Source organism: Lepisosteus platostomus, chromosome 3 (assembly GCF_059453375.1).
Source record: "Lepisosteus platostomus isolate fLepPlt1 chromosome 3, fLepPlt1.hap1, whole genome shotgun sequence".
Classification (NCBI taxonomy): Eukaryota; Metazoa; Chordata; class Actinopteri; order Semionotiformes; family Lepisosteidae; genus Lepisosteus; species Lepisosteus platostomus.
The window spans coordinates 58,926,097-58,950,427 of NC_142613.1; the positions used below are offsets into that span (position 1 = coordinate 58,926,097).

At 37.3% G+C, this 24,331-nt stretch overlaps 1 protein-coding gene across 3 annotated transcripts in view; it reads left to right on the forward strand.

Moving 5' to 3' along the window:
• The first annotated feature begins 3,928 nt into the window (after nt 1–3,928).
• efr3ba (EFR3 homolog Ba (S. cerevisiae)) overlaps nt 3,929–24,331 on the forward strand; it is a 59,729-nt gene continuing 39,326 nt past the window's right edge. The window contains exons 1-2 of one of the 3 annotated variants that reach the window (XM_088626213.1): nt 3,929–4,142; nt 4,715–4,879. In XM_088626213.1, coding sequence (XP_088482339.1) covers nt 4,873–4,879 — 7 coding nt within the window. In that variant the 5' untranslated portion in view covers nt 3,929–4,142; nt 4,715–4,872. Of the gene's footprint in view, nt 4,143–4,714; nt 4,880–11,820; nt 12,145–15,926; nt 15,992–24,331 lie in introns of those variants that run through there. The other 2 variants (XM_088626214.1, XM_088626212.1) reach the window with 2 other exon arrangements.

Sequence of the window (24,331 nt, forward strand, 5' to 3'; positions counted from 1 at the left end):
TCACTGTGAAATGATGGACTTCATATTGTTGAAAAAATTGTTAAAAACTCTTCCTAGACTGATGAGCAGCAATATTTTTTTTTCTCTGAGAATATCTTTTGACCCAGGCATGATGTGTTACCACAAACCCAAATGCTTCAGGCCAAGCTGCCAGTTTCTGATTTTATATACAGGTGGAAAAGCACTTCCTGATTATTAACTACAGTTATCATATGCACTTGTTTAGCAGCACCTGATTCTCATTAGCTCGGAAGCAATAAGGGTGCACTTTTTCACACAAGGTCTCTGAATGTTGGCTGATTTTTTGTTTAATAAAGATTAACAAAGTAAAATCTCTGTGTGTTATTTAAGATCACTTTATTGGCCTTATACAATTTCTTGTATTAGGAATTTGTCTTTTCGCATACCCCAACTTGCTCTCCATGAGACACATAGACAGGGAGAGAAGCTTGGGATCAGTAAGGGCCTTGCTTACTGGTCCAATGGAGTAGGATTCCTCTGCCAGCCTAGGGATTTGAACTGGCAACCTTCCAGCCACAGGTGCAGATCCTTTGCCACAGATCCACCGCACCCCCCAAATTCAAATTCATAACATAACATAACATAACATAACATCACTTTATTAGCCCTATACAATTTCTTGCATTAGGAATTCATCTTTTCGCATACCCCAGCTTGCTGTCCATGAGACACAGACAGGGAGAGAAGCTTGGGGTCAGAGCGCAGGGTCAGCTGTTGTACAGCACCCCTGGAGCAATTGGGGTTAAGGGCCTTGCTCAGGGGCCCAACGGAGTAGGATTCCTCTGCCAGCTGCAGGTTTTGAACTGGCAACCTTCCAGCCACAGGCGGAGATCCATAGCCACAGAATCACCACTACTTGTATGAGGCCCATAAAGTGATCTTATTTGTCACATAAGGTTAGATTTATCTACTGTTAGGACTTAGTGAGGTCTAGGTGAAGGTAATTTCTTAATATGTAAAACCATACAATCTATCTTTTTTACACCGATGTATTATTTGTATTGATTTGTTTATCTGGGCTGACTCATAGAAGTTGCAATAATACAATAAGAACAACAGTAATAAAACAATGACACTAAATATTTATTTGTTTCCCCAGGTTCTCTATCTTAGAGGGGGTGGCAGTGTGTGGGTGGGTGGTTTAAGTGTGTGTCTACAGTACATGTGTATCGAGCGTGTGGTCATCTTCCTGCAGTACTGGACTCTGCAATAAATGAGGTATTGCTCCCCCTTCTGGGCACAGAGGCTCAGTGCTTCTTCCTGAGCAAGAAATTTCAATTTGCTCCTGAAAAATACAGTACACAGAAATCGTAAGTGCTTCAGATACTGCCAATTAACCTGTAATTGAGAAGAACAGTCAGTTATAGCTGAGAATACAGAAGATAGGAACATAAAAGTGTCCAAAAAGCAATGTGTGTATTGTTAAAAAAACTGTAAGTATAAAGAGTAGCGAAGAAAACTATGTTCAAGTACAGTTATTTTTAATTGTATCAACTGGGTACGGAATGCAGTGATATGCCAAAGACAGTGCTTGTAAGAGACAGAGATTTTGTAGTCCTGATATAAGTATGAAAGATACTCCCTGTAAGATGATTTTTGCACAACATTTCAATTAAATGATGATGGTGTCCGTGTACATCTTATTAGGCTCTTACTGAAACAGTAAAGAGTAAACTGTGGTCTTTTTATAGCACAAAAGTAAAGTTTAAAGTACTTGGTGTAGCATAGACTATCATGTTTAAATTGAAGTAAATTCTAATTAAATTAAAAACAAATTGTTTTGTTATAGCTCTATACAGATAAACAAAACAAAAAGATGTATAATCCGCAGTTTTATATATGGAAATTAAGAATTTAAAATTACACTGAAAAGTCCTAACTCAACTGGAATAAGAATTTAATAGTCATGGACAGAATAATAAGAACAAAAAGATACCTGCATGCAGAGCTATGGAAAAAAAAATCAGTATTTGAAAAATTGTATGAAAACTACCACAGTAAAGTTAAAGCAGAACATATTCATATTCCTGAGTGATGCCAAGCTGGAAAGGCATAATTTTTGTGTAGGACTTTGGAGGAATTACAGTTGGAGACTTTGTACCAATTCAATTTTCAGTTCAATTCAAGCTTTATTATCCCCTGGGGAAAAGTGGTTTTATGGCACAGTCTAACACAATAAAAACAGAAAAACATTAAGCCACAGTGAAAACAGTGCAATAGTGTAACAGGAAATAAATGTTGCTTTAGACTGTTTGAGTACGATATTAAAGTGAGGATGAAAGATTTCCTGAGTCTGTTACTTTTACACCTAGGAACACAGAGGCATCTCCCTAGTAGGGAGTAGTGTAAATTCACAATGGAGGGGGTGAGACACACACTCAGTAATGCTTTTGGCTTCTATACAACCCTCTAGTTGTAAAGGATATTTAAGTTGAATTGATTTACCCCATTATTTTGCTACTTATTTTCACTAATTTTCCCCACCAGTACAATTAACTGTACTAACATTGTATATTTCTAAAAAAAAAACGTATTCTTGCATTATTTTGACATGTTCTAAAGTCTAGATGAAATTAAAAAATCTGTTAATCTGGTAACTTTCAAACTGTCCAAAATTCAATGATATATTCAACAGGTTAGCTGCAAGACATTTCTTCCCAACAAACCTCAGCCAGCAGGTAAGAAGTTTGCAACATGGGATTGGTCAAAGGGACTAGTGACCTGTCAAAGATATACTGTATCCTGCCTTTCACCTAATTTCTGTCTGGTTAGGTTTTGGATTTGCCATGATCATACATTGGACTACTAAGCAGTTATTGACAGTGGGGCAAAGATTTAATTTAAGTTGTACCTTAAATAACCTTTGATTTGTATACTGTTTTAATTGATTTGGATTTTAATCTTTGTTGTTTTTATGAGTAAAGGAATCTAACAATTTTAAACTAATCTGATTTCATCTGTTCTCTAGCTTGCAGTACTATCTACAGTGCACTAATTTTCATGCTGATATCAAAAGCCTGTCTTAAGATGGTTGGTGACCCTATAAACATTTTTAATACTTCCGTTAACACATACACACTCACAAAAACACTATTTCTGAAAATTCAGCTGATGTTCTGATTCTGTGATGTTGCTTTTAATTAATTTTAGTCTTCTTCAACAGCGGTGTGTCAAGATAACACACACACCTCGCAGTTCATCTCATCCCGGGATTATTATCTGTTGCTTTACATAACACAGTTCCCAAAATAGAAAAAATTAAGTGGTCTTGAAGATTTGTGGTTGTCCTGCCAGTGCTTAGATTGCATGTGTAATAAAATAGGAATGTAAATTTAAAGTATGTTTTATAACATGCTTATTTCTCTTATTTATGCTTCCAGAATATATTGGGAATGCTGAAGCGTCAGAATTTCAAGGTCACTAGAAATGGAAAGGGTTATAATGGGAAAAATAATCCTGCAGGTACTGCATACAGCAGCACTCGTCACATTATTGTCATGACTCGGATTCCACAGGTTGAAAATCCGGTTGTGGATATAAAAAACAAAGATTTAACTATTTTCTCTGTCTGACTTCTTACGTTCACTTTCTTCGCCTGCTTGGACTACCTTGAGGCGTTATTGGCACAAAATGGAAACATCTTAACATACAGCATTGAAAGAAAAAAAAAACTAACACTCCTGTTTTAATAGCGTTTTATCCGAGACTTATTATCATTTATTATCATTTTCATCAATTTTTGCTGCTATAATTGATGGTGACATTTTCTATATCTTCTTCATCACACATTTTATAATGTTGATTGATCCTGTGACATGCGCTAGCGTGTGTTTAAGTTCCTTACTATTTTCCTACCTTATTTATAGCATTTCGGAGGGGGTGGTACATATCCAGTTAATATCACTAGTATCAGGATACAGTTACCCTATTACAGAGTTCGGGGAGGCGGTGCTGCGGTCCGTCAGACTGTCCGGTAGAAGAAGAAAGCTTTGAGAACCGAGAAATTAAGTGGGAAAAGACAATTATGAAGAAAACAAGTAAACAACTAAAGGAATAATGGATTAACATAGTGAATGATCAATATTCACTGACGACCAGCCCAGGATGAGATAAACTAAGAGGTGTGTTTAATCATCATTCTCCCTCACACATCGCGGTTGTAGAAGGCTGCAGTGCATATAAAAATATTTTAAAATTAATTAAAAGCAACATTTTAAAATACAACGGTCACAACGTCAGCAGGCGCTTGAACAGTAGAGTTGTTTGTGTGTTAGCGTTTTGACATTCTTTTGTTTAAAGTTCTTGAGATTAATAAACGTCTCTAAAGGGTTAAAAGGTTGTTTTATTGTACTGAGCATCATAAAGACAGCGGTTTCCAAACTTTAATGAAAAGGCCTGAAGGATTATGTGTTATTCTGGCAAAATGCAATCTCATACGCATGTGTCTGAATAATGTTACCGGTATTTTCAATCGCGTTGTCCATTTTATTGTACACACTTTTTAATTTACATGGGAGAGGCAGATAACGGGATTTACTAGTTTGTATTTGCTTGAATGATATATAGCGGGACAATTGATTTTTTTTAATATTAAGGCATTTAGTGTGACAGCATTTCTGTGTGGATCTAGCACGTGTACTGTGTCGGAGGTATTAATAAAAAGAAACTCGTGTTCTGCTATATCCCCTTTTAGGACTGGTAAACTCGTGGGCCTTGTGACATCCTGCGATTTTCCTGTCGTCACTGACCTGAATAAAGGAAACCAATTCCGGGAAGTTACCCGTGGCTTCCTTCGACGTTTCGGAGCAGAACCGGCCGTGAGACAGTGACATCTGCTGACAGATATTGAACATGACAGGTAGTGTTTTGGAAAATGTTCGTCATTATTCATTGGAGAGTGTTGTAATCTGGGGGATTTGATTTTGTGCCTTTTCCAAGCAAGAGAACCAATAGATGTAAAATCTGCGAGTTAGAGATTTCATTTCATTTTAGATGGATTTCTTAGACATTTCTCAGATCTTAGACGCTTACAAAAATCGAAAAAACAAGTGTATGAATAATATAGCCCAAAAAGATGTTGCTGAGCAGGGACCAGAATTGTAAATATGTACTATAAACGATACTGCTGCTAATTTTAGACTTTTATCTGAAGCGCTTAAACATATGGTTAAGTTGTTTGCTATAGTGAACTGGCAGCAATATACGATGTTAAAATGTTATGGGTTTTATCCTTACAAAAGCATTCGACATCAAAGTGGATATTTAACCTGTCGTGTAAATTTTGGTCTGGCTTATATTATATATATTGTCGATATAATTAAATATTAATGCAAAATAGTATAAATTGTGTTCGAAAATAAACACTCTAAATCCAGTGATCATAATATAGCAAAGAGATTAGAAAATGCTAAAAGTGTTCCCGGAGAGGGTTTGGGTTGGGTAGTCAGTCGCCGAATTGCCGTGTCATTACGCCCCAAGCCCACTGGGTTCCAGGGTCTTAGCAACACACCACTGACTGCTTTTAAGCAATGACTTAAAAGTCTTAAGCGTAAAGGCTATTAATTTAAAAGGATATTACACAATTGGTAATACTTTTTAATAGTATATACAATATATATCTCATCTTATATTTTATACACTATATTTATATACACTTTACATATTCATGTTTTGCATGTTCAGTCTTTTAGAGCTCTTAGAAATGTGTGTTCTGACTTCTCAAAGATCAGATGCCAATGCACAACACTTACAGATTCAGAATATATAATATGGCTAACATTATGTATTTTCATACATATATAAGTAAAACACACCATTCATAGGAGTGCACTGAATTCTGAAAATTAAAACTGCTAAATGAATAAAATATTAAAGCTGTGTTCCTGTTGTATTGATTTTCAGGGCCTTCATGAAAACATAATATTACAAATCTGAAAGCCTGATGTAATTGTAAGGAAGTTTCTTTTTTATCCCTTTCTAAAATGACAATGTTGCCAGTCATCTCCAAACTCAGCACATTGTTACGGTACAGAAAGGTAAAGGTAGTCAGTGATTTCTTTTTAAATATATTTACAAACTTACAAATTTATTTACAATAACAAATAACACTTCCGTCACTATTCGGTAGATTATGTTTTTCCTTGGATTTTCCTTTCAATTTGTGTGAAGTAAAACAAGTGGCAAAGTTCAATATCCATCGATAAACAGTGAATCCAAATATAAATCCTGAACGTTAATAAAGTGACCTTAACAGAATGCCGAATTCCTCTCTCTCCTCTCACGCGGTCGTGAAGTGAATCACTTCTAGAAAATTCTAGACACCTCACGTGACGTGTTCACATCGAATGATTTACATAATCATTCCAGCGAATTCTGGTCAGGAAAACTTAAGACAATACTAACACTGATTATTGACATAAAGTTGTTATTTACAAATGCCGGATATTCAAATAAATCTAAAAATAGTTTAAAAAAATAATTATTCATAACAACATGTACTGGCAGGGATGTAACAATTGACATGTGAAAAGAATTGAGCTGATGCATCAGTGACATAATGGTCTGGCCTGAGTCTTAAAAATGTATCAATTTTTTCTTGTGAGTAGCTGCGCAAATGAAAGAGATTTTGTAAACACCTAAACCTGCTTCAGGGTTTCTTTTTGAAACGTTGTTGTAGTGTTTTAAAAATATTTGTCTTTGTCAATGTCAGGTTTTTGAATTATTGATGATATGCAGCTCATAATGCAAACTGCTCCCATTCAAAACTGGAATGCTAATAGTACAATTGACATATAGTGAAATCAAGCTCCTTTTGTAAACCAAGTCAGTCTGCTGTTGGTGAAAGCTTGTTAGTTAAGTTCAAATGTGTTAGTTATCATCCTAGGGATCGTGCAGTTAAAATAATGGTACAGTGGTGCTCCTGTGTGAGTCATTGACACTGCTGTATTCTGAACCTCCAATCTGCTCATGGATGAATTGTATACACAATATTAAATTAGTTCAGGTGTTCAAGAATGCAGTTATTTTAATGGTGTCTGTGTGCAATAACAGTAGTTCACATGCTTTCAGAATAAATAAACATGTCTCTCTTAGGACACAGTTCATTAGGGAGTAAATTTTAAGCAAAGATTCAACGACAGTATATATACAGTATATACAATAAGACCCTGGAATACAAAAAATTCAGGAAGTTGCATAAAGGCTCAGATCATGAGAGTATTGTAAAAAGACATTGAATATCTCGTTGAGAGTAGTGAAGGTAATTCATGAAGAGGTGGAAAGTGGACTGCACCATCCCAAAATTGGAACTTTCTTGTCTAATGCAGACGTTACCTTGGTGCAAACACGTCACCCTCACATCACATCCCCATTGTCAAGCAGGGTGGTGGAGGTATTGTGTTATGTGGCTGCTTCTTATCAGCATGAATTGAGAAGCTGGTCAAGTGAGGAAAATGGAAGGAGCAAAGTACAGACAAATCTTAGAGGAAAACCTGCTTAATACAAAGCAGAAGGCCAAAGATACACAGGAGTGACGTAACAAGAAGAAAGCGAATGTCATCGAGTGACCCTTGATTACTTTAAGCACATTCTCTGTGGGCTTCAGAATTCCTTCTGCTGCTGTCATCATTGTTTACACCATCAGTAAAGAGGAGTGAGCCAGTTGGAGGGGTGGCTGTACTTGTGCAGGCTGCGACATTACCTCCACCATGGTTCACTGATGAACTGCTGTTCTTTGAAGCATCTGCAGTGCTTTTGTTTTTCCATAATTAACCTTTCGTTTACCTTTGTATCAGATGGATCTTATCTGTCTATAAAACCTTGTTCCAGAACTCTCCTGGCTTGTTTTTGCGGGATGGATGTTTGCCCACTATGCCTTCCGGCATGTAGGGGCAGCACCATCCTGTTGTTGTTTCTGTAACATTCGTTTTTTTACAGGACAGGGTTGTTAGCCTTGTGCCCAACCTCCAACACGGAGGACATGGGACACCAACCCACTACCCTGAGATTATGAGTTTCATGAGCTAGCTGGGGCACACTTGTTTTTTTACTACCTAGAAAATTCTCATCTGGCTTTTTGGTGAGAGGTTTACAGTACATCTTGCACTGCTGAATTTGAAGCTGAAGACCTGAAAAGTGAAATACCCACAGTCGCAGGGGGCACTGTAGAAAAACTGTTGGTTGCAGCTATTTGCATAAATCCTCAAATTGCAAATTGCCTTACCATTAAACTGATAGATGATTTACTTTTTAAGCACCATAAATGTGCACACTGTATTTTACACGATGCATGTTATAACATGGATAAAAGCTCAGAACCTTACTGAGGAAAATACTTAATACATTTATGTTATAAAGAAACCATACATCCTTTCTTAAATTGTGCCTTTATAAAATCTAGTATTGTTTTTTCTTTTCCAAAGAATGTTGGTGAAAAGAAAAGGGAGATATTTAGCCAGGAGATTATTCTGGCCTTGGAGCTAAAATGCTCAGACAATATAACTTACTGAATGACTGCATGTATGATAGCTGATGTAAAATTAATTTGTAGAAGTGTTGTTAATGTGATTACTGACATTCGCAGCTTATGGTGGGGAAGACGAACAGTTGTCATAAGTAGCGTCAAGTTGGAATTTATGCACTAGTGGCTTTTCACATGTGTAACATGCAGTGTGGAGATTTATGGGGTTTAAAAAACTAAATTATATATCAGATAAATGGGCATACAATGAGAGCAAACTTGCTATTATCGAACAAAAGGAGTGAATTTCAAGTATCTTTGACCCAGAAGAGTGCACATCCCTTCTAGACAAAGGGATTCAAGTTTTATTTCCATAAGGGGTGGGTGGGTGTGTAGAATCCATATATTAGCAATGTTGATGCACTTGAACCTTTAAAGAAAAAGACTGTTGATAATGAACTATCAGTAATTATCAGTAAGATATTAGCTTGATAAGTATCCACATCATGTAGTTCCATAGTTTTATCTTTCTATTTTGAGAAAATAATAATCTTTAAAATAGGAATAAGATGATACCAAGAAAGTAACTCAATAGCATTAGTGTTATGAATACTAATATATACTGTAACTGTATATAAAAAAACACATTTTTTGAGTTAAAGAATTTATAGGGTGTTGTTGAATAGTTAATTAGCAATAGTGGAATAAGGGTAGCATTCACTACCCCTGGATTAAATTACTACATTTCCTCTACTTAAATTGTGTGAGTACAAAGGCTCTGAAGTTAGGTTCTGGTAAAGAAAGTGTAGAACTACCGTATTCTGTGCACGTCCTTTATAATGGTCTTGAAAGTTTTGTATCTTAGCAACACACAGGGAAACCTCCAGCTTCTTGGCAGTTAGAGCCTGAGAATGTGGATATTGGGAAAATACAGCACTGCCTTGCCTATCAGACTAAGGAAATATGAGTTCAGTTTATAGGAGACTCACAATTGATTTTGCTGTTGATACAACAGATCATTGATTGATTAAGGCTGAGCCTAACACCAAAGACATATTAGTAACTATTATCTATTAGCAGCTAATCCTGGTCTATAATAAATAGACTTATTTAAGGTAATCACAATTATTGTGTTCATTTTAATTAACATCTTTTCTTTATCTTTTGATGCAGTACCTGCCTTCACAACCTTTTGTTTAGTTGTATCTAGCTTATATTTGTTTAAATGTGGTCATTTATGCTACTGTACAAACGTTAGTTTTGATTTCTGAGGCAGTTGGCTAAAAATTAAATGAAAGAGCCAGAATTTGGAGAACATTTAAGTTAGGTCTACTCTTCTCATTTGATCTAATTAAATAAATTTATCTATGGTTGTTCAAGGAAAAGCTGTGGGTTTTTATCAAAGAGATAGACAGTTCTTTGCTCTGCAATATTCTCCAACAGTTTCTGACAGGTACTCCATTTGTGAAACTGTATCCTGCTCAATAAATGTCCCTGTGGGATATTCCTCAGAGTAGTCATTGATTTCAGCAAGGTGCAATTTAATGAAACCCGATTAATTTAAACATTCAGACTCAATGGGCAGCAGGGGATGGCCCAGCTGCAGTAGTGGATGATGATTACTCACAATGCTGTGCAGGTTTATCACCCCAACTGTGTCTCTCATTCAGGGGCAGACACATGTACTGGGCCTGTGTGTCAAGAATTGTTTGAGCAGTTTTGTTGTCTTTTATTTATAATACCACACAGCCTCTTGGAGAAAACTTTTCCTTATAATTCTCTGTAGTCCACATATCAGTGTCAGTCAGAGTTGCTGATAATTGTTTCTTCATGTTCTCTAGGAAGGTATTGTGAATCTAATCCTGTATAGACCTACTGTACTCTTCATAAGGCACCTAACCCAGTTTTCTCCAGCAGCGTAGCCTCCTTGTAGACTTCTTAACTTTTCATCCCTCCATATTCGAATCTGTTCTTCCAATTCAGGGTTGCAGGGGAGCCAGAGCCTATCCCAGGAAGCACAGGAGGCTTAAGGCAGGGTACATCCTGGATAGGATGCCAGTCCATCCCAGGGCAGACATACAGACATACTCACACCTGACCTTTCCCAGATGCTAATTAACCTACCAGGATGCTTTTGGAGTGTGGGAGGAAACCGGAGCACTCAGAAGAAACCCATGAGAACACAGTGTAAACGCCATGCAGATATCACCCCAGTTCTGGGCAGCAGTGCTAACCGCTGCGTCACTGTGCCACCTCTTAAATTTATTTTCTTCCCATAAAAGCCAACAGAGTATTGACACAAAATGCAAACTCTTACCATTATGTTCTCAAAGCATTGTACAGTTCGCAAGAAAAGATCACACATGCATCACTTTGATAACAGATTTGGTAGCAGTGTAGAAGCTAACTAATGTTTATAATAATTAAAGACATAGAGAAAAATGAGTATCATGGTAGCATTATTAGCATTGCTTTATTAGGGAGCATGTTTAAGTAAACCTTAAAACTTGCAATGGTTTGTAATGCATACATAATTATTCAAACTTTCTAGACTGATAAACCAGTCTGGAATTAAACCTGCTATAAAGCAGATTGTATTGATTATTCTTTGTGTCATTTTGGGGTCAAAAGACAGTATTGATCTTTTTTATGATATTGAACTTGTTTGAAGGTATGCGAGCAATTTCTGGAAATTAGATATTGATTTAATGGCTATTTTAGTGAATAATGCAGTTTAATGTAAGGCTTTAATATCTACGTCTGTAATAGTCTGTATGTGCAGTATGCAGTTTTATACCGAATTTTCTATGTACTGTATAGTGTAATGTATTATTTGTGAATGAGGACAATATTGAATTGTATAGTTGCTTATTTAATTCCCATTCTGCAATTAAAAGATAACTCTGTACATACACACGTGTGGTAGATATGAATTAGGAATATTCAGAAAGATAAGCGAGTCTGTTAACCTCTGCTTTAAAAGAAAAGAACATACTATAAAGTTTGCCCAATATTTGCAATTGTATGACTGTACTGGAAGATTTATGAATGCATGTGAGTGCTAGTTTCCTTTTTGAGTCTGTGTTCCCATCTTTCTGTTGAGCTTTCCGAGAAACCTGCAGCTGTATGGATTCACAGATGAGCGCTTTCTCATTTTTGTCCGTGTGTTTAAATACAGTAATTCTGGTTTTGCAAATGTCTTGTGTTTCACCACACCGGCAGGCACCGAGATGGTGTTAGACGTGAAGCAAGGCATATTGAAAGTGCTTTGTGAATTGGCAAGTGAATGGGCTATTATCAGCTTCCTCCTTAGACATGGCCTGTGATGGCAGAAGGAAGAAGGAGAGAGGGAGAGAGAGAAGGCTGTTGTGAGAGTGAGTTGTTTTTTAATGAGAGAGAGACTAATCTGGCTGGCTATAAGCCCCTGCTGCTGTGTAGCAAACTCCCAGCAGCAGCAGAGCCCTAGGACAGTGCTGACTGCCTGCCCCTATTTCAGTGAATCGTCCATTGAGCAGCTGTTCATAGCTGGTGGAGTTCATTTTGTGTGCATGTGTCCTTGTGTGTATGTGAGTGTGTGTGTTGGGGGTGCCAGTGCTAAACCAGCCAGGGTCATAAGATATTTCGAATGGACTGCAGCACCCTTCTTGACCACCATGTTGGTACCGGTAAGCATCAAAATCATCCTTGTTTTTCCCATAGAGAAATACAGTGTTATTAAATGCAGTGCACAAAAGAAAAGAAATGTCATATATTTCAGGCATTTAGTATTCACATATGTGGCTTCATCTGTTTCCAGTGCAAAGCCATATATTTATTGGAGTATTTATCTGTGTTTCATGGCCCAAAGACTTGGTAGTTTAATTTGTCTTTTCTATTTTTTTTTTGCTTCGTACTTTGTGGGTTGACTGTGCCTGTCGTATTTCTATTTGGGTCAGTCTAGCTGAAAAAAATTGCTGAGGTGGTGCCAGCTCAGGTCTGGCTGTATTATCAACTTGCTTATTAACTGTGTTCTGTGTCAAGGAAAATACCACATTATATATTATTATATATTTTATATACCACTGTCATAGTATATTAGGTGCTTATTATTGTACATGGGGTACTTGGTTTCACAACTGCTGCTTTATCAAGCTTTGGAATTCTGTATGAAACGTTCTCTCACATGTTTCCAAGTTTGTAACACAGAAAACAATAATTTTCCTTTTTAAGTATTCAAAACACATTTGTTCCACTACTTTCTCCTGTCTGTACCGTAGAACCAGGACATCAAACAAGGCCATTTCTTCCGAGGTAGAAACTATATTATAAGTAGCTATAGTTATAACTATAACTATAGACATTTATTTTATTATGCCTTTGCTTGTCTACTTTGTTATTGTTAGATTCATGCCTTTAAACGTTCATCTTTACTTTCAGGTTTTGTTTTTGATCTTTTGAGCACACAATGTGGAAAAACAGATTGTGACCCCTTTATAAGACAGTTCTGAAACAATCAATAAATAAAGAAATGAATATTTAAATTAATACTGTAACCTGACTGTGGCTGCTATGGTCTAAAATGCCTCATATTTTAAATCTTTTAAACATTTTTTTTAGCCTTTGATTTTTTCAGGTAAACAGTTTTACATCCCCGCTGTTACGTTAGGTATGTCCTAACAAAATTTTTATTTTTACTATTGTTGCATGTCCGAAATAATCAACCTTTACCTTTTTGTCAGTTTCTTCAGTCACTCATGTATATTTGGTCTTGTTTTATTTTTGTTATTAATAATTTGTGATTGTTCCATATTTCACTGGACTTGACCTTTTTAAAGTCCTTCAGGGTTGTTAACACATTTTAGGAGCAGCTGTCTTAAGGATACTTTTAAGAATGTCACTGTGGCCCTGGGTTTACTTCTGGACCTTGGGTGCTATTGGTTTGGAGTTTTTATGTTCTCCCCTCTTCTACTGTGTTTTCTCCCAGAGTCCAAAGAAATAATGATCGGTGAATTGGCTTCTGGGAATATTGGCCCTGGTGTGAGTGTGTGGATGTCTTTGTCTGTGTCTGTGACAGAGTGGCGTCACGTCCATGGTGTACCTCGCCTTGCACCTTTTGCTTGCTGAGATTGAATTGGTGGAAGTGGATAGAACATAGATGGATGGATATCTTTAATATACAGTAGGCTCCAGTTCCTCTGTGACACGGTATTGGATAAAGCAGTTAGAAAATGGATGGATCTCTTTCATAGGTTTATACTGTACATACTCCATAGGGTAATATAGAGTAACATGTACCTTTGTGCACACTGAAGCTCAATTAGATTGAGCTGTAGTGTGAAGCAGTAGTTTAGTATCCGTGGAAAAAAAGCTGAGGTGTACATGAGGAAATGGAGAGGAGAACACACCACCCAGTGGAAAACCCTGATTCAAAAACTTGTGTGCAACTTTGTCAATTTAATCTGCATCTTTACTCGTTCTCTTCCTTCAATTGAACTGCTATCTTTTCACTACAATTTACCATTTACACTCCCCCTAAAATGTTAAGTCCTCCTACATTAACACTCCCCCTAAAATGTTAAGTTCTTTAGAACAGTATACAAGAATCAGCTATGTCATTCTACTGGATAATGAATGAATCATTATAACTTGAATATACAGCATGTTTCTGTTACTGAGACTCTGAAGTCACTTGAACATTTTGTATACTACCGACATTTACTAGATTTGCATTATTCTTTAAAAACACATGGACTGGGGCTATAAGTGAAGACTTTTCTAAGTCGATCTCATGATCTCTTATGTGGCCAGTTATGTTAATACACCATTAACGTGGGGAAATCACATAGCATTTTGTGATAGTTACTGTGGATTGCACCTCTTGTGTATATCAGACAACACAAAACATGACAGAAAACATGCTAAAGTTATGTGTAACAGACCATATCCCCACCCTCATCCAGAGAAGTCCTAAGAGATTGCATGTGCAAAAACACCCGTTTGCTTGTCCAGGCGGCTTAATTTTAGGCCTTTTCAGATACAGTATACAGTGTACCAGAAAACATTTATAACTATATAAACTGTAGCACTCAAAAATCTGTGATTGCCATATACTGTATGTACTTAAATAACCAAAGGAAAGCCTAATTATATCCATGTGAAAATGTGCAAAAACACCCTTCACCACTTATCCATTTACATTTACAGTCCGCTGTGTGACTATTTACAAGAGTTAGAAGCTGTACAGTGATCTCTAGTGCCAGCTCAGCTGTAACTGCAGCCTTTTCTCAATCTGGCCTGCTACAGCATGTTGTTGATAAAGCCTGTAATTAACCCATAGTAGCAACAGTCGGATCGTAAGGGCAACTCTGAAGTTTCACCACAGCACCATTACCTTTCATCGGGCAGGGCCTAAACTATTGTATTCACATTGCTGATTTGAAAATGTGCTGTCAGTAAAATAGGTTCTACACGAAAAAATGATTTTAAAACAGATTTGTAAAATTTAGATTCTGTAGCATACGTTGCTGCCATTTCTTTTGAGATCAGTAATGTACTAATTACTTATTTTAAGTAGTTTACTGTGACATTTGCTCCATTGCCAATATGAACGAGGTCAAATCACCTTGCTTTGAGAAGAAACCGGCTCATTCACCTTGGCTACAGGGTTTTGCTTCATGAGAAAGGTCACAATGTTACAGTGTTAATGAAGAAAAATATTCTCATGGTCAATAAATCTATAGCCTTCTTTTATAGCTTCTGTTGCTTCAGTGGAATATTTGCTGTTGTTTTATACAGATGTTTGGGATTTTCTGTTCTGAAATCCAGTAGTCAAAAGACTACCTTCAACAGAACAGGTGTAAGAGCTGAACACAGTCAAACAATTCACATTAATTCCAATATTGAGTCAATAAGGGGTTCAGCTGTGTAAGCAAGAGCTTGGTTGGAACAAAAAACAGCAGGTGTGTGATCCTTAAGGATCTGGATTGGGAACCCTTTCCTTAAATGATGCAGAAGTACACACAGCAGAAACAATACTATTAATACTATAAAAACAATACTATTAAAACCTCATTTGCTGTTACAATAAAGCAAATGGAAATGTGATGCACATGACCCTCTTTATGAAGCTGAAGAGCTGTTGTAAAGTACAGGCAGGTTTGTTGTGTTGTTTGAGAGAGCGAGAGAATCGCTGAGGGCAGGGCTGCTTTGAGCGGCTAGTTCCTCGGAGAGATGCTAACCTGGCAAGACTGAATGATGAATTTTCTCCTTGATCCACCTTCTGGTGAATGAACAGTCCCTCTTTTCCTCTGTGTGTGTGCGTAGTGAAGAGGTGTTAGTGTGGCAGTTCAGCATTTCCCCCTGAAGCAGAGCTGCACAGCGCAGTCTGGAAAATCCAAGGTCATTGAAGTCTGGCTGCATGCGTCTATGCGCGTCTACATGCGTGTGTGCTTTTGTGTGTGCATCTCAGTGGCTGCAGCAGAAAGGCTCCAGGCAGGGGGCAAGGGACTTCATCAGCATACCTATCGATGTACGGTAAGGACCATGCTTTCCTCTCCTGCTGTGCCTCTTGCATGTGTGTGTTGGGCTGCGCAAGGCTCCTGCTCTGTGCCCTGCTTAAAGTTGGAGGTGTTCTAATTTGTGATTCTCACTTAATATGTGCCCAGGAGCAGGGATGAATGGTAAAAAGATTTAAATGCCAGGGAGTTGTTATTGTTACTAAATGTGTATTTAAATGCAGAGAAGCCTGTGACTTGACAACAATGCATCGGATAATATTTTTTTGTGCGAGTGTGTGCTTTGGAATTGACGATTCTGTGCAAAGCAGTAGACACTAGGATTAACTGAAAGGCAACAGACACCGTTGAATTGATCAGCGTGGAGACTCAGATTTGGCAGATAGCAGCACAAAAAAATTGTGAGATGGAGATTTATTTCCCAGAGGCTTGCATAATAATGTTGATCCTCAGTATTAATGGTTTAGATTTGTTCATTATTCAGTATATTTCTAACAGTAACAGTATGAATTCTTGGAATATAACCAAATGATGATTACTATAGATGATTTCTGTAGTATTTCCAATAAATATACTGTATAATCCTTGCTTCTGATTGTAGCTACTTGTACGGAGGATCGAAAAACTGAAATGAAAATGAGAAAAAAATGAAGAACACTGCAGACAAATAGAGATTGTCATTCTGTGACTTTGTACTGTGTAATACAGACTGTGTACTGTGTATCTAATGGACAAATACTGGTTAGAGTATTGTGGATGTAATAGTCATTTGTCTAGTGAAATATATAAACAACTAGAAGTAACCCTTGGTCGTACCCAAAATAAGGCACAGATATGATTTAATATTAATATATACTCTGCAACATTTGGGATTGACCATCTAATGAACAAGTGTAATTTTTTTGATCTTTCCAAATATCTTGATTGAATAACTTTTGAGTGTTGATAACCTGCATATTCGTCCATGTATTGTAATAGAGGTATAGTTTGGATTATTGTAAGTGTGTGATCAATCAGTAGGATAGATGTCCTATTGTTGGCATGTAGCGAGAAACATAACAGAGCTCGTACTGAGGAAGAGTTTCACATGAGAAATTTTTATTGAACATGTGCTGTGGGCTGAGATCGGAGCGTCCCTCTGTGATCATGGAGAGCTACATTTTCTTTCTAGGCCAGCGTTGACCTGCTCACACACGAATTCACATGCTGTTTTGCTGCAGTGTTGTAATTCACTGCCAAAAAAATGTGTGAGAAGCCAAAGGCTGTTCAGACACCGGTGGCATGAAGGCCTGTTGCAGGATGGAAAGGAGCTGATCCAGCAGGCACACTAACCTTGCTCTCCTAGCTCTTTCTCAAGAGTTGACGTAATGATCACTGTTAAAACAGTTTCCTTTCCTTTGGGTTTATAATTCCTGGGTTTATAATATTTATGTTTATATTTGCAGACAGAGGATCACTTCTGAAAAGAACAATGTGCTGTTGACAGATGTATAACATATTTATAACTCCATGCATTTGGTTCAGAATTCTACTTCATGAGCCGTCAAGTTCTACCTAAACTAATGAAGAAAGCATGCACATTTACTGTTTCATATGTTTATGCTTGCTGTTTCAAATTTTCTTTCCGCTGTTTTCATATGTGACCAATGTCTTGTGATAAAGTAAATATACACGTTTTTAATGACAGACAAACTTTGGTCCAACTGAACAGCTTCAATACATTTTAGAAAATGTATTGAGAATCCACTCTGATACAAAATGTTTCTGTTGCATAAAATATTTAGTGTATTACCATAGATCTACTATTTGTGTTATGTAAGAACATGAGAGCATATGAATAAAGATTTCTGTCGATCTAGCCTATTTAGTAGCTGATAACTGATGAAGCTTCTAACCACTTCTTGAAAGAAGTCAGAGTATAACCCTCAACAACATGACTGATTAGCTTGTTCCATTCTCCCACAACCCTTTGGTAAAGAAATGCCTTGTCTTCTCCATTTTAAATAGGCTTGCACATAGTTTCCACTTGTGTCATGTTTCGGGTTCACTGCTTATTCTTAAATGTTCACTGGGTTGACCTTGTCACTGCCTTTAAGAATTTTGAATATCTGTATCCGATCCCCTCGTTGTCTTCTCTGTTCTGGATTTCCTTCAGCCTCTGGGTGTAGGGTATTCCTGTAAGTCCCAGATAAATTCAAGAGCATCAAAAAAGTATTTTCTATATAATGAGGTCACCAAAATTGTACACCATGTAATAAGTGAGACCTTAATAGTGTATTGCACAATTCTAATTTAAGCTCCCTGTATGTTAATTCTATTTTTTAACTATACATTACTGTGTATTGTTTTCTTTTATATTCCTTCCTCACATAGTCCAGAAGAGGGGTGGCACAGTGATTAACATTGCTGCTTTGTAGCACTGGGTCCCTGGGTTCAATTCTTGGGGTGCAATCTGCATGGAGTTATTCTGTTTGCGGGTATTTTCTGCAGGTGCTCTGGTTTCCTCTCACTGTCTAAAGGCAATTTTTTAAAGAAATCTGGCTCTGGTGTGAGTGTGTATGTGTTTCTGTCTGTGTGTGCCTGAGGTGGACTGATATTCGTCCAAGATATATCCTTCCTTGAGCTCATTGTTTTCTGGAATAGGTTGTTTGTGTTGTATAAAAGTGGATACACAGATATCTGGTGAAGAGATATGCATCTCTTCAGGCAGGCTGTAAGCTATAAAGTTCTTCTTGCAAACTTTGCCTGCCAAAGTTCCTCATCATTAATTTTTCATTTACATCTCAGAGCTCTTGTTCCCAGTTGCCCATTTGCAGAGTCTTTTAACAGAAATTGTTGTTTTTGTATGGTGGTACAGAGTTTTCTCCACTTCAGTGAGTGATTGATTGCTGTCTGGAGCTGAAGTACAAAGTGTTTGGAAATGCTTTGTCTAAAGGAGATGAGTGGTGCAATATAAATTACTTCATCTCTTCTTTCATGCCATTCATCTTGATTGATCGATTGGTTGCACTTGCAACTCAGGCATAGCTTATGCAGCCACAGGTAGAGTGAACAAGAAATACTGAGGTGTTTAGGCTGATATTTTCTCTTTCATTTTAGACAGCAGTGTGCACTGTTATATTTGGTACGTTTAGACTGGAACAATTCTAAGCATGATAACTGTTCTGTTCTCCTACAAGTGCTTTACAGTTACCCCCACCACTGCAGTTTGATGAAAGATTCAGTATCTTTAAGTACATTCAGTACTCAGAAGCCAAACATAAAAATAGAACAAAAGCACTTATGACATTTCAAACATGCAATTGCTGTTCTTCCACACCTTGGCATAGGTCGTTTAATTCTCGGTAAATCTGAGCATCTGACTGCACTGTATCATAAAAGTCTCTTTTATCATATGCAGCTTTCTGACCTGTAGAAACAGAACATATTTATCTGCAAACATTTTCTTTTTCTAGTTCTTGTTTCTGTATAGCATCTTTCACATCCTTACCTATAGCAGTGATGTGACATCTGTTACTGCCATTACTTGGACCAGTGTTCTGTAACACTTGTCCCAGGATAAAAACAGGCCTCTTCTTCTGTTGTTTAACCAATCAAACAAGACAACCACTATGAATTTAAGGTGAGTGCATCAGTAGTTTCAAAAGGCCTTCACATTATGATAGAATTGTCTATGTTCCCTAAGATTCCATAAGATTAGAGTACCTTGAAATATTTAAATATGAAAGTGCACAAAATATAATACTTTATATCCTTCTGTATATACTGTACCTTCTATGCCCCTCTAAGGGTTTTATAGCACAATGCGTAAACCAAACAGTTCTTTATGACTTCAGCCCAGACTTTTCTTTTTTCTTTCTTTCAAGAAGTAAACTGGTACGTTAGAGCTTAACATGATCAGTGCAAGGATAATAAGTAGAGAAGAGTCTTTTTGTGGTAACATCCGCTAGCCATTGTTATGGACGAGAGCCAGACATGAAAATGACTGAATAATTCAGGCCAAAAGAGAATTCAATTCTATGTCCGTGGGTCGCAGTTTATATTCTTCAGATTTGGAGTGGTTGATTTAATTTGTGTATGTGTTTGTAAGGCAGCCCTGCTGTGCTTGTAAGCTATCATCTCCCCTTGCCTTCCCAGTTCAGTCCACTGTCACACAGGTAGAAATGCAGTCAGCAGACAGCATTAAGGTGAAGTTCTGTGACACAATGACTGAAAGCCCTTCAATTTTCATGATCTATGAATACCAGCCAACAGAAAGAACATTGTGAGAATATAGGAAAGTTTAGTAGAGTTTCAGACGCTCCTTTGAGTGGAAGGGGTTACAATGATAAAACAAAACCGGGATATGGGCCAAAGCAGTCAAAACAGATCAGTTTTGTGGTGGTAGAGTTTCCATGGAGAACTGAAAGAATTACAGAACACTGTCCCGTGACATTTAATATTGCTCAAAAATATGAGCAAACATGCAGCTGTCCCCTAGGCTTCAGTCAAGGTCAAAGACTACAGTATATGTGTTTGTCAATCACTGTCATTATGTGTGTCATCCTGCAGTCTCCTTCTAGCAGGGTCATCCTTAAGTGTTCTTCAGCTTGGCCTCAATCCATCAGTCTGTCCTTATTTTAGGTTTTGTTTTTGTTGGTTTTACCATGGAACCTCCTTCTAGTGTGTTAAAGGTAAAGCTGGGGTTCTGAAACTTGTCTAGACTATTTTGACAGAAAGAGGGAAATTTGTAATGAAATGTAAAGATGAGTGTAGCATAATTTTAGTCCCTATAATTGGAACAAAGAAAATCTGAAAAGCTAATTTTGCTGAAGGTGTAAATAATCTTTTCCCATCCATCCATCTTTGAACCACTTCCTGCAGTGCAGAATTATGGGGGAATTGGAGCCAATACTAACAAGCAACAAGCACTAAGCAGGATGCACCTTTGACTGGACGCCACTCAGTTGCAGTGCACACACAGACACGCACATCAAAGTCACTTTCCCCAGAAGCCAGTTAACCTTCCAGTATGTCTTTGGACTGTGGGAGGAAACACATGCAAACACACAAACTCCATGCAGATAGCAGCTCAGGAATTGAACCCAGGGTCCCTGAGCAGGGAGACAATAATGCTAACCCCTGTAGCCACCCATTTGTCTTTTTTATATGAAAATAGGTTTTCACAAGTGTTTTCCTCTACCTTTGGAATACTCACTGTACAATGAAAATGAAATCCCCAAGATACCTTGGTTTCTTTGTCTGTTGCTTTTAAAGGAATTTGGATTAGATCTTAAAGATTTGTGTTCCTTTCACTTTTACAGTATCTGAGGATGAAAGCTGTTGTACGGGCTTACTGATCTGTACTGCCTACAGAGTCCCCTGATGTTTTAAATATCTTGGGATTGTCAAATAGAGAACATCACACTCTCTGTTAACCAAACTTTTTCCCTCATGGCCAAGGAAGGCTTGTATTATATAGTGCCTGATTCTGAAGTTTGCTTGCTGTTTGCAAAATTCTGGCATCCGTGGATTTGTAAACTGTAACAAAATCCATATGGTATGGCAATATATTATTTTGTTTTCTTGTGCTATACCATTACATTCTATTTTTTGTTTGCAGTGTGAGGAACATCCTTGGAATCTCATCAGAACTGTGAAATGTTACTAAAAAGCTTTTTCATGAGTACCCGTGTTAACAGCTAAATATAGCATTGCTGCATGCCAATTCTGCTTGAAGAGAAATCCCTGTTTTTTTTACAACACGTGTTCTCAGAAGATCGTCTGTGTGAGAAGGAAAAGCATGTTGGCCAGGCCACATTTTCCCCATTTCAGAAGAAGATTAAAACAGGCCTGATTTTGTGTAATCCACAATTACAAAGGCTTAATGGCACTGAACAAAATTTTTTTTTGCCCAATTTATATTTATGTATTTTCATACAAGTAATTACTCTAAAATGTTTTTGTTTGCAGTGTTATTTTCCTATTTAAATTTTAAAAGAAATAGGTCAGTATGCATGACTAGGCTAGATATTGCAATGCTTTTACTACTTGTTATACAGAAACAGTGACAAAAAATACACAGTACCTTGTCTCTTAGAAGCAAACAGAAGGTGGAAAGTGGTAGTTGGTAGATGATATATCTTGGAACACCTGGGAATATCATTATTTCATAAATCATTTTTTTTGGATGGGTACCAGAAATCGGTTTAATTAGTTTGATTAAATTATTATGATTAGAGAAAGACTTTATCAAGTCTAACTTGTGTCTCCTACTCACATGTATAAGATCAGCCCATTAAAATTTCATTGAAAGTTTGAATGTTTTAAAACCATTTTCAAACCTTAGAAGTACTTCTTCTAGGCTATACAGTATGTTTTCTTTACTGTGGGGCCCCAGAAAAGGGCTTCAAAAGGGCTATCTGAGATATTCTATATTTTACTTAATCTGCATGGTAGCTTGGGGAGATATTTTTTGCACTATATTGGAAATACTGAAACTATGTGTGGCCAGTTTTATTTTGATATTGTTTTGGCTAATCTATGAAATTTTGGGTTAGATAGGAAAGGCATTTGTCCATGTTTCACTAATGGGAGAGTAAATAGATCGATTTTTAATTGACCTCTCATGGTAAACAACAAGTTACCCCCACTGTGTTATCAAAGGTATTTACGATGCCATACTCCTATTGGTTATGAGCTCAGTGGAGAAAGTCACCTGTTCCTGGTAGTGCCAGGTGTCAGATTGTAAAGGCCGGCCTTTCACAAACATGGTCAAACTGTGGCAAGCAGCGTAATTTAATTTGGTATGCAAAGCTAACACACGCAGGAGTGGATTTTGTCTGAATGTGGTAAAATGGACATTCAGGTTGACAGCAACCTGGGTGTCCAAGCACCTCTTGCTCAGGTGGGAAAGTTTAATTGCTTGGGAAGACAAATTTAACATTTCTCCTGGGTGTTGTACACTGGAGTGCCACAAAGTATGTATTTGCTGAGTGCAAAAAAGGATTTACTCTTACTGTGGTGTTTATTACATCTTGCTGCATGATAAAGTGAGGTCACACACTGCAAACTACACTGGTGAGTGTTTAAGGCTTTATTGGTGGGAGATAGTGGACCACTTAGCTCTGACTTGGCTTCCTTGATTTTCATGTTCAGTTTCCACCTACCAGTGAGGTACTGCTGGCATTTCAGTTCTGGTTCCAGGAACTTGAAATGGATGTCTGCTATGCAGTCTTGTATCATAATTTTGGATGGGCATCCCGTAGAAAACATTACAATATAGCTTAAATAGCCAGAACTGTGGTACACCCACTGTGGCTAATTATAATTGGGGGTAAACTTCAAAGGTGTCTTTACATGAACTGTACAGTTGTCTCATTTTTTGAAAATAGAGTTGCAGAGTGATTTGTTGAAAATATTCAATTCATAAGTAAGGTATGTTGGATAAACCTATGGCCTATGTTGCCCTGAAACACATTTTTTTCACCCTGTATGCACTGTGCAGCAAGTATGTTAACTGTTTTCTGAACAGATTATCTTATCTGTAGGAGCTGCATCAAGCCAGCACAAAACAATACTCAAGTATCCAACATGGAACTAAATTGTTAATGTGTAATGACAGTCTTGTGCCTTAGACTGTATTGTAATATTAAGCAGAGTATAAGCATCACCCACCACTGTGATGTATCTGGCCTCTGGGTATGAGGAATCACTGCACCGTTCAGTCACATTTATTGCCCATGTGAGTTTTTTCTGATACAAGTGACTCAACCAAAAAGCAATCTGTGTCAAATGCGCAACTCTTTAAAAATCGGAACTACAGAATTAGACCTCAACGACAGTTGTTTATAATTCTGCAGATGGTTTTGTAATTGAAAAGGGAAACATTAAAGTTGCCTTGTTATCATAAGCTATTAACTACTGGCTTCCAAACTTTGGAACAGATTTTTTAACTGTACCCCAGAATGTAAAAGACTACAAATTAAAAGTTGTTTTTAAAGAAATTGAACACTGGACAAAACTCTCCATGCAGCTTTTGTGTTTATTTTGTTCTCCCTAGTGTGCTATATAAAGGATACTGCTTGTACCCCTGTAGATCAAACAGTAGTCTTAAACAGTAGGTTTATGGGCCAATGATGCATAGTGTGCTGCTCTTCTGAATTGTCTTTGGCATGTTTTATCTGAGATTAGAGTTGTTTCTCTGGCCTAGAAGTGCTCTATAATGTGCAGGAGACTGCAACCAGACTTTCTATCCCTAAGTCTCCCACATCGCATGCATTAAGACACATTGTCTCCAGACCCAGAAATCCAACCAGATGTGACAGTCTGAGCTTCTCAGACTTCTTTTAGGATTTCTTCTCACTCACAAGATGTCAGC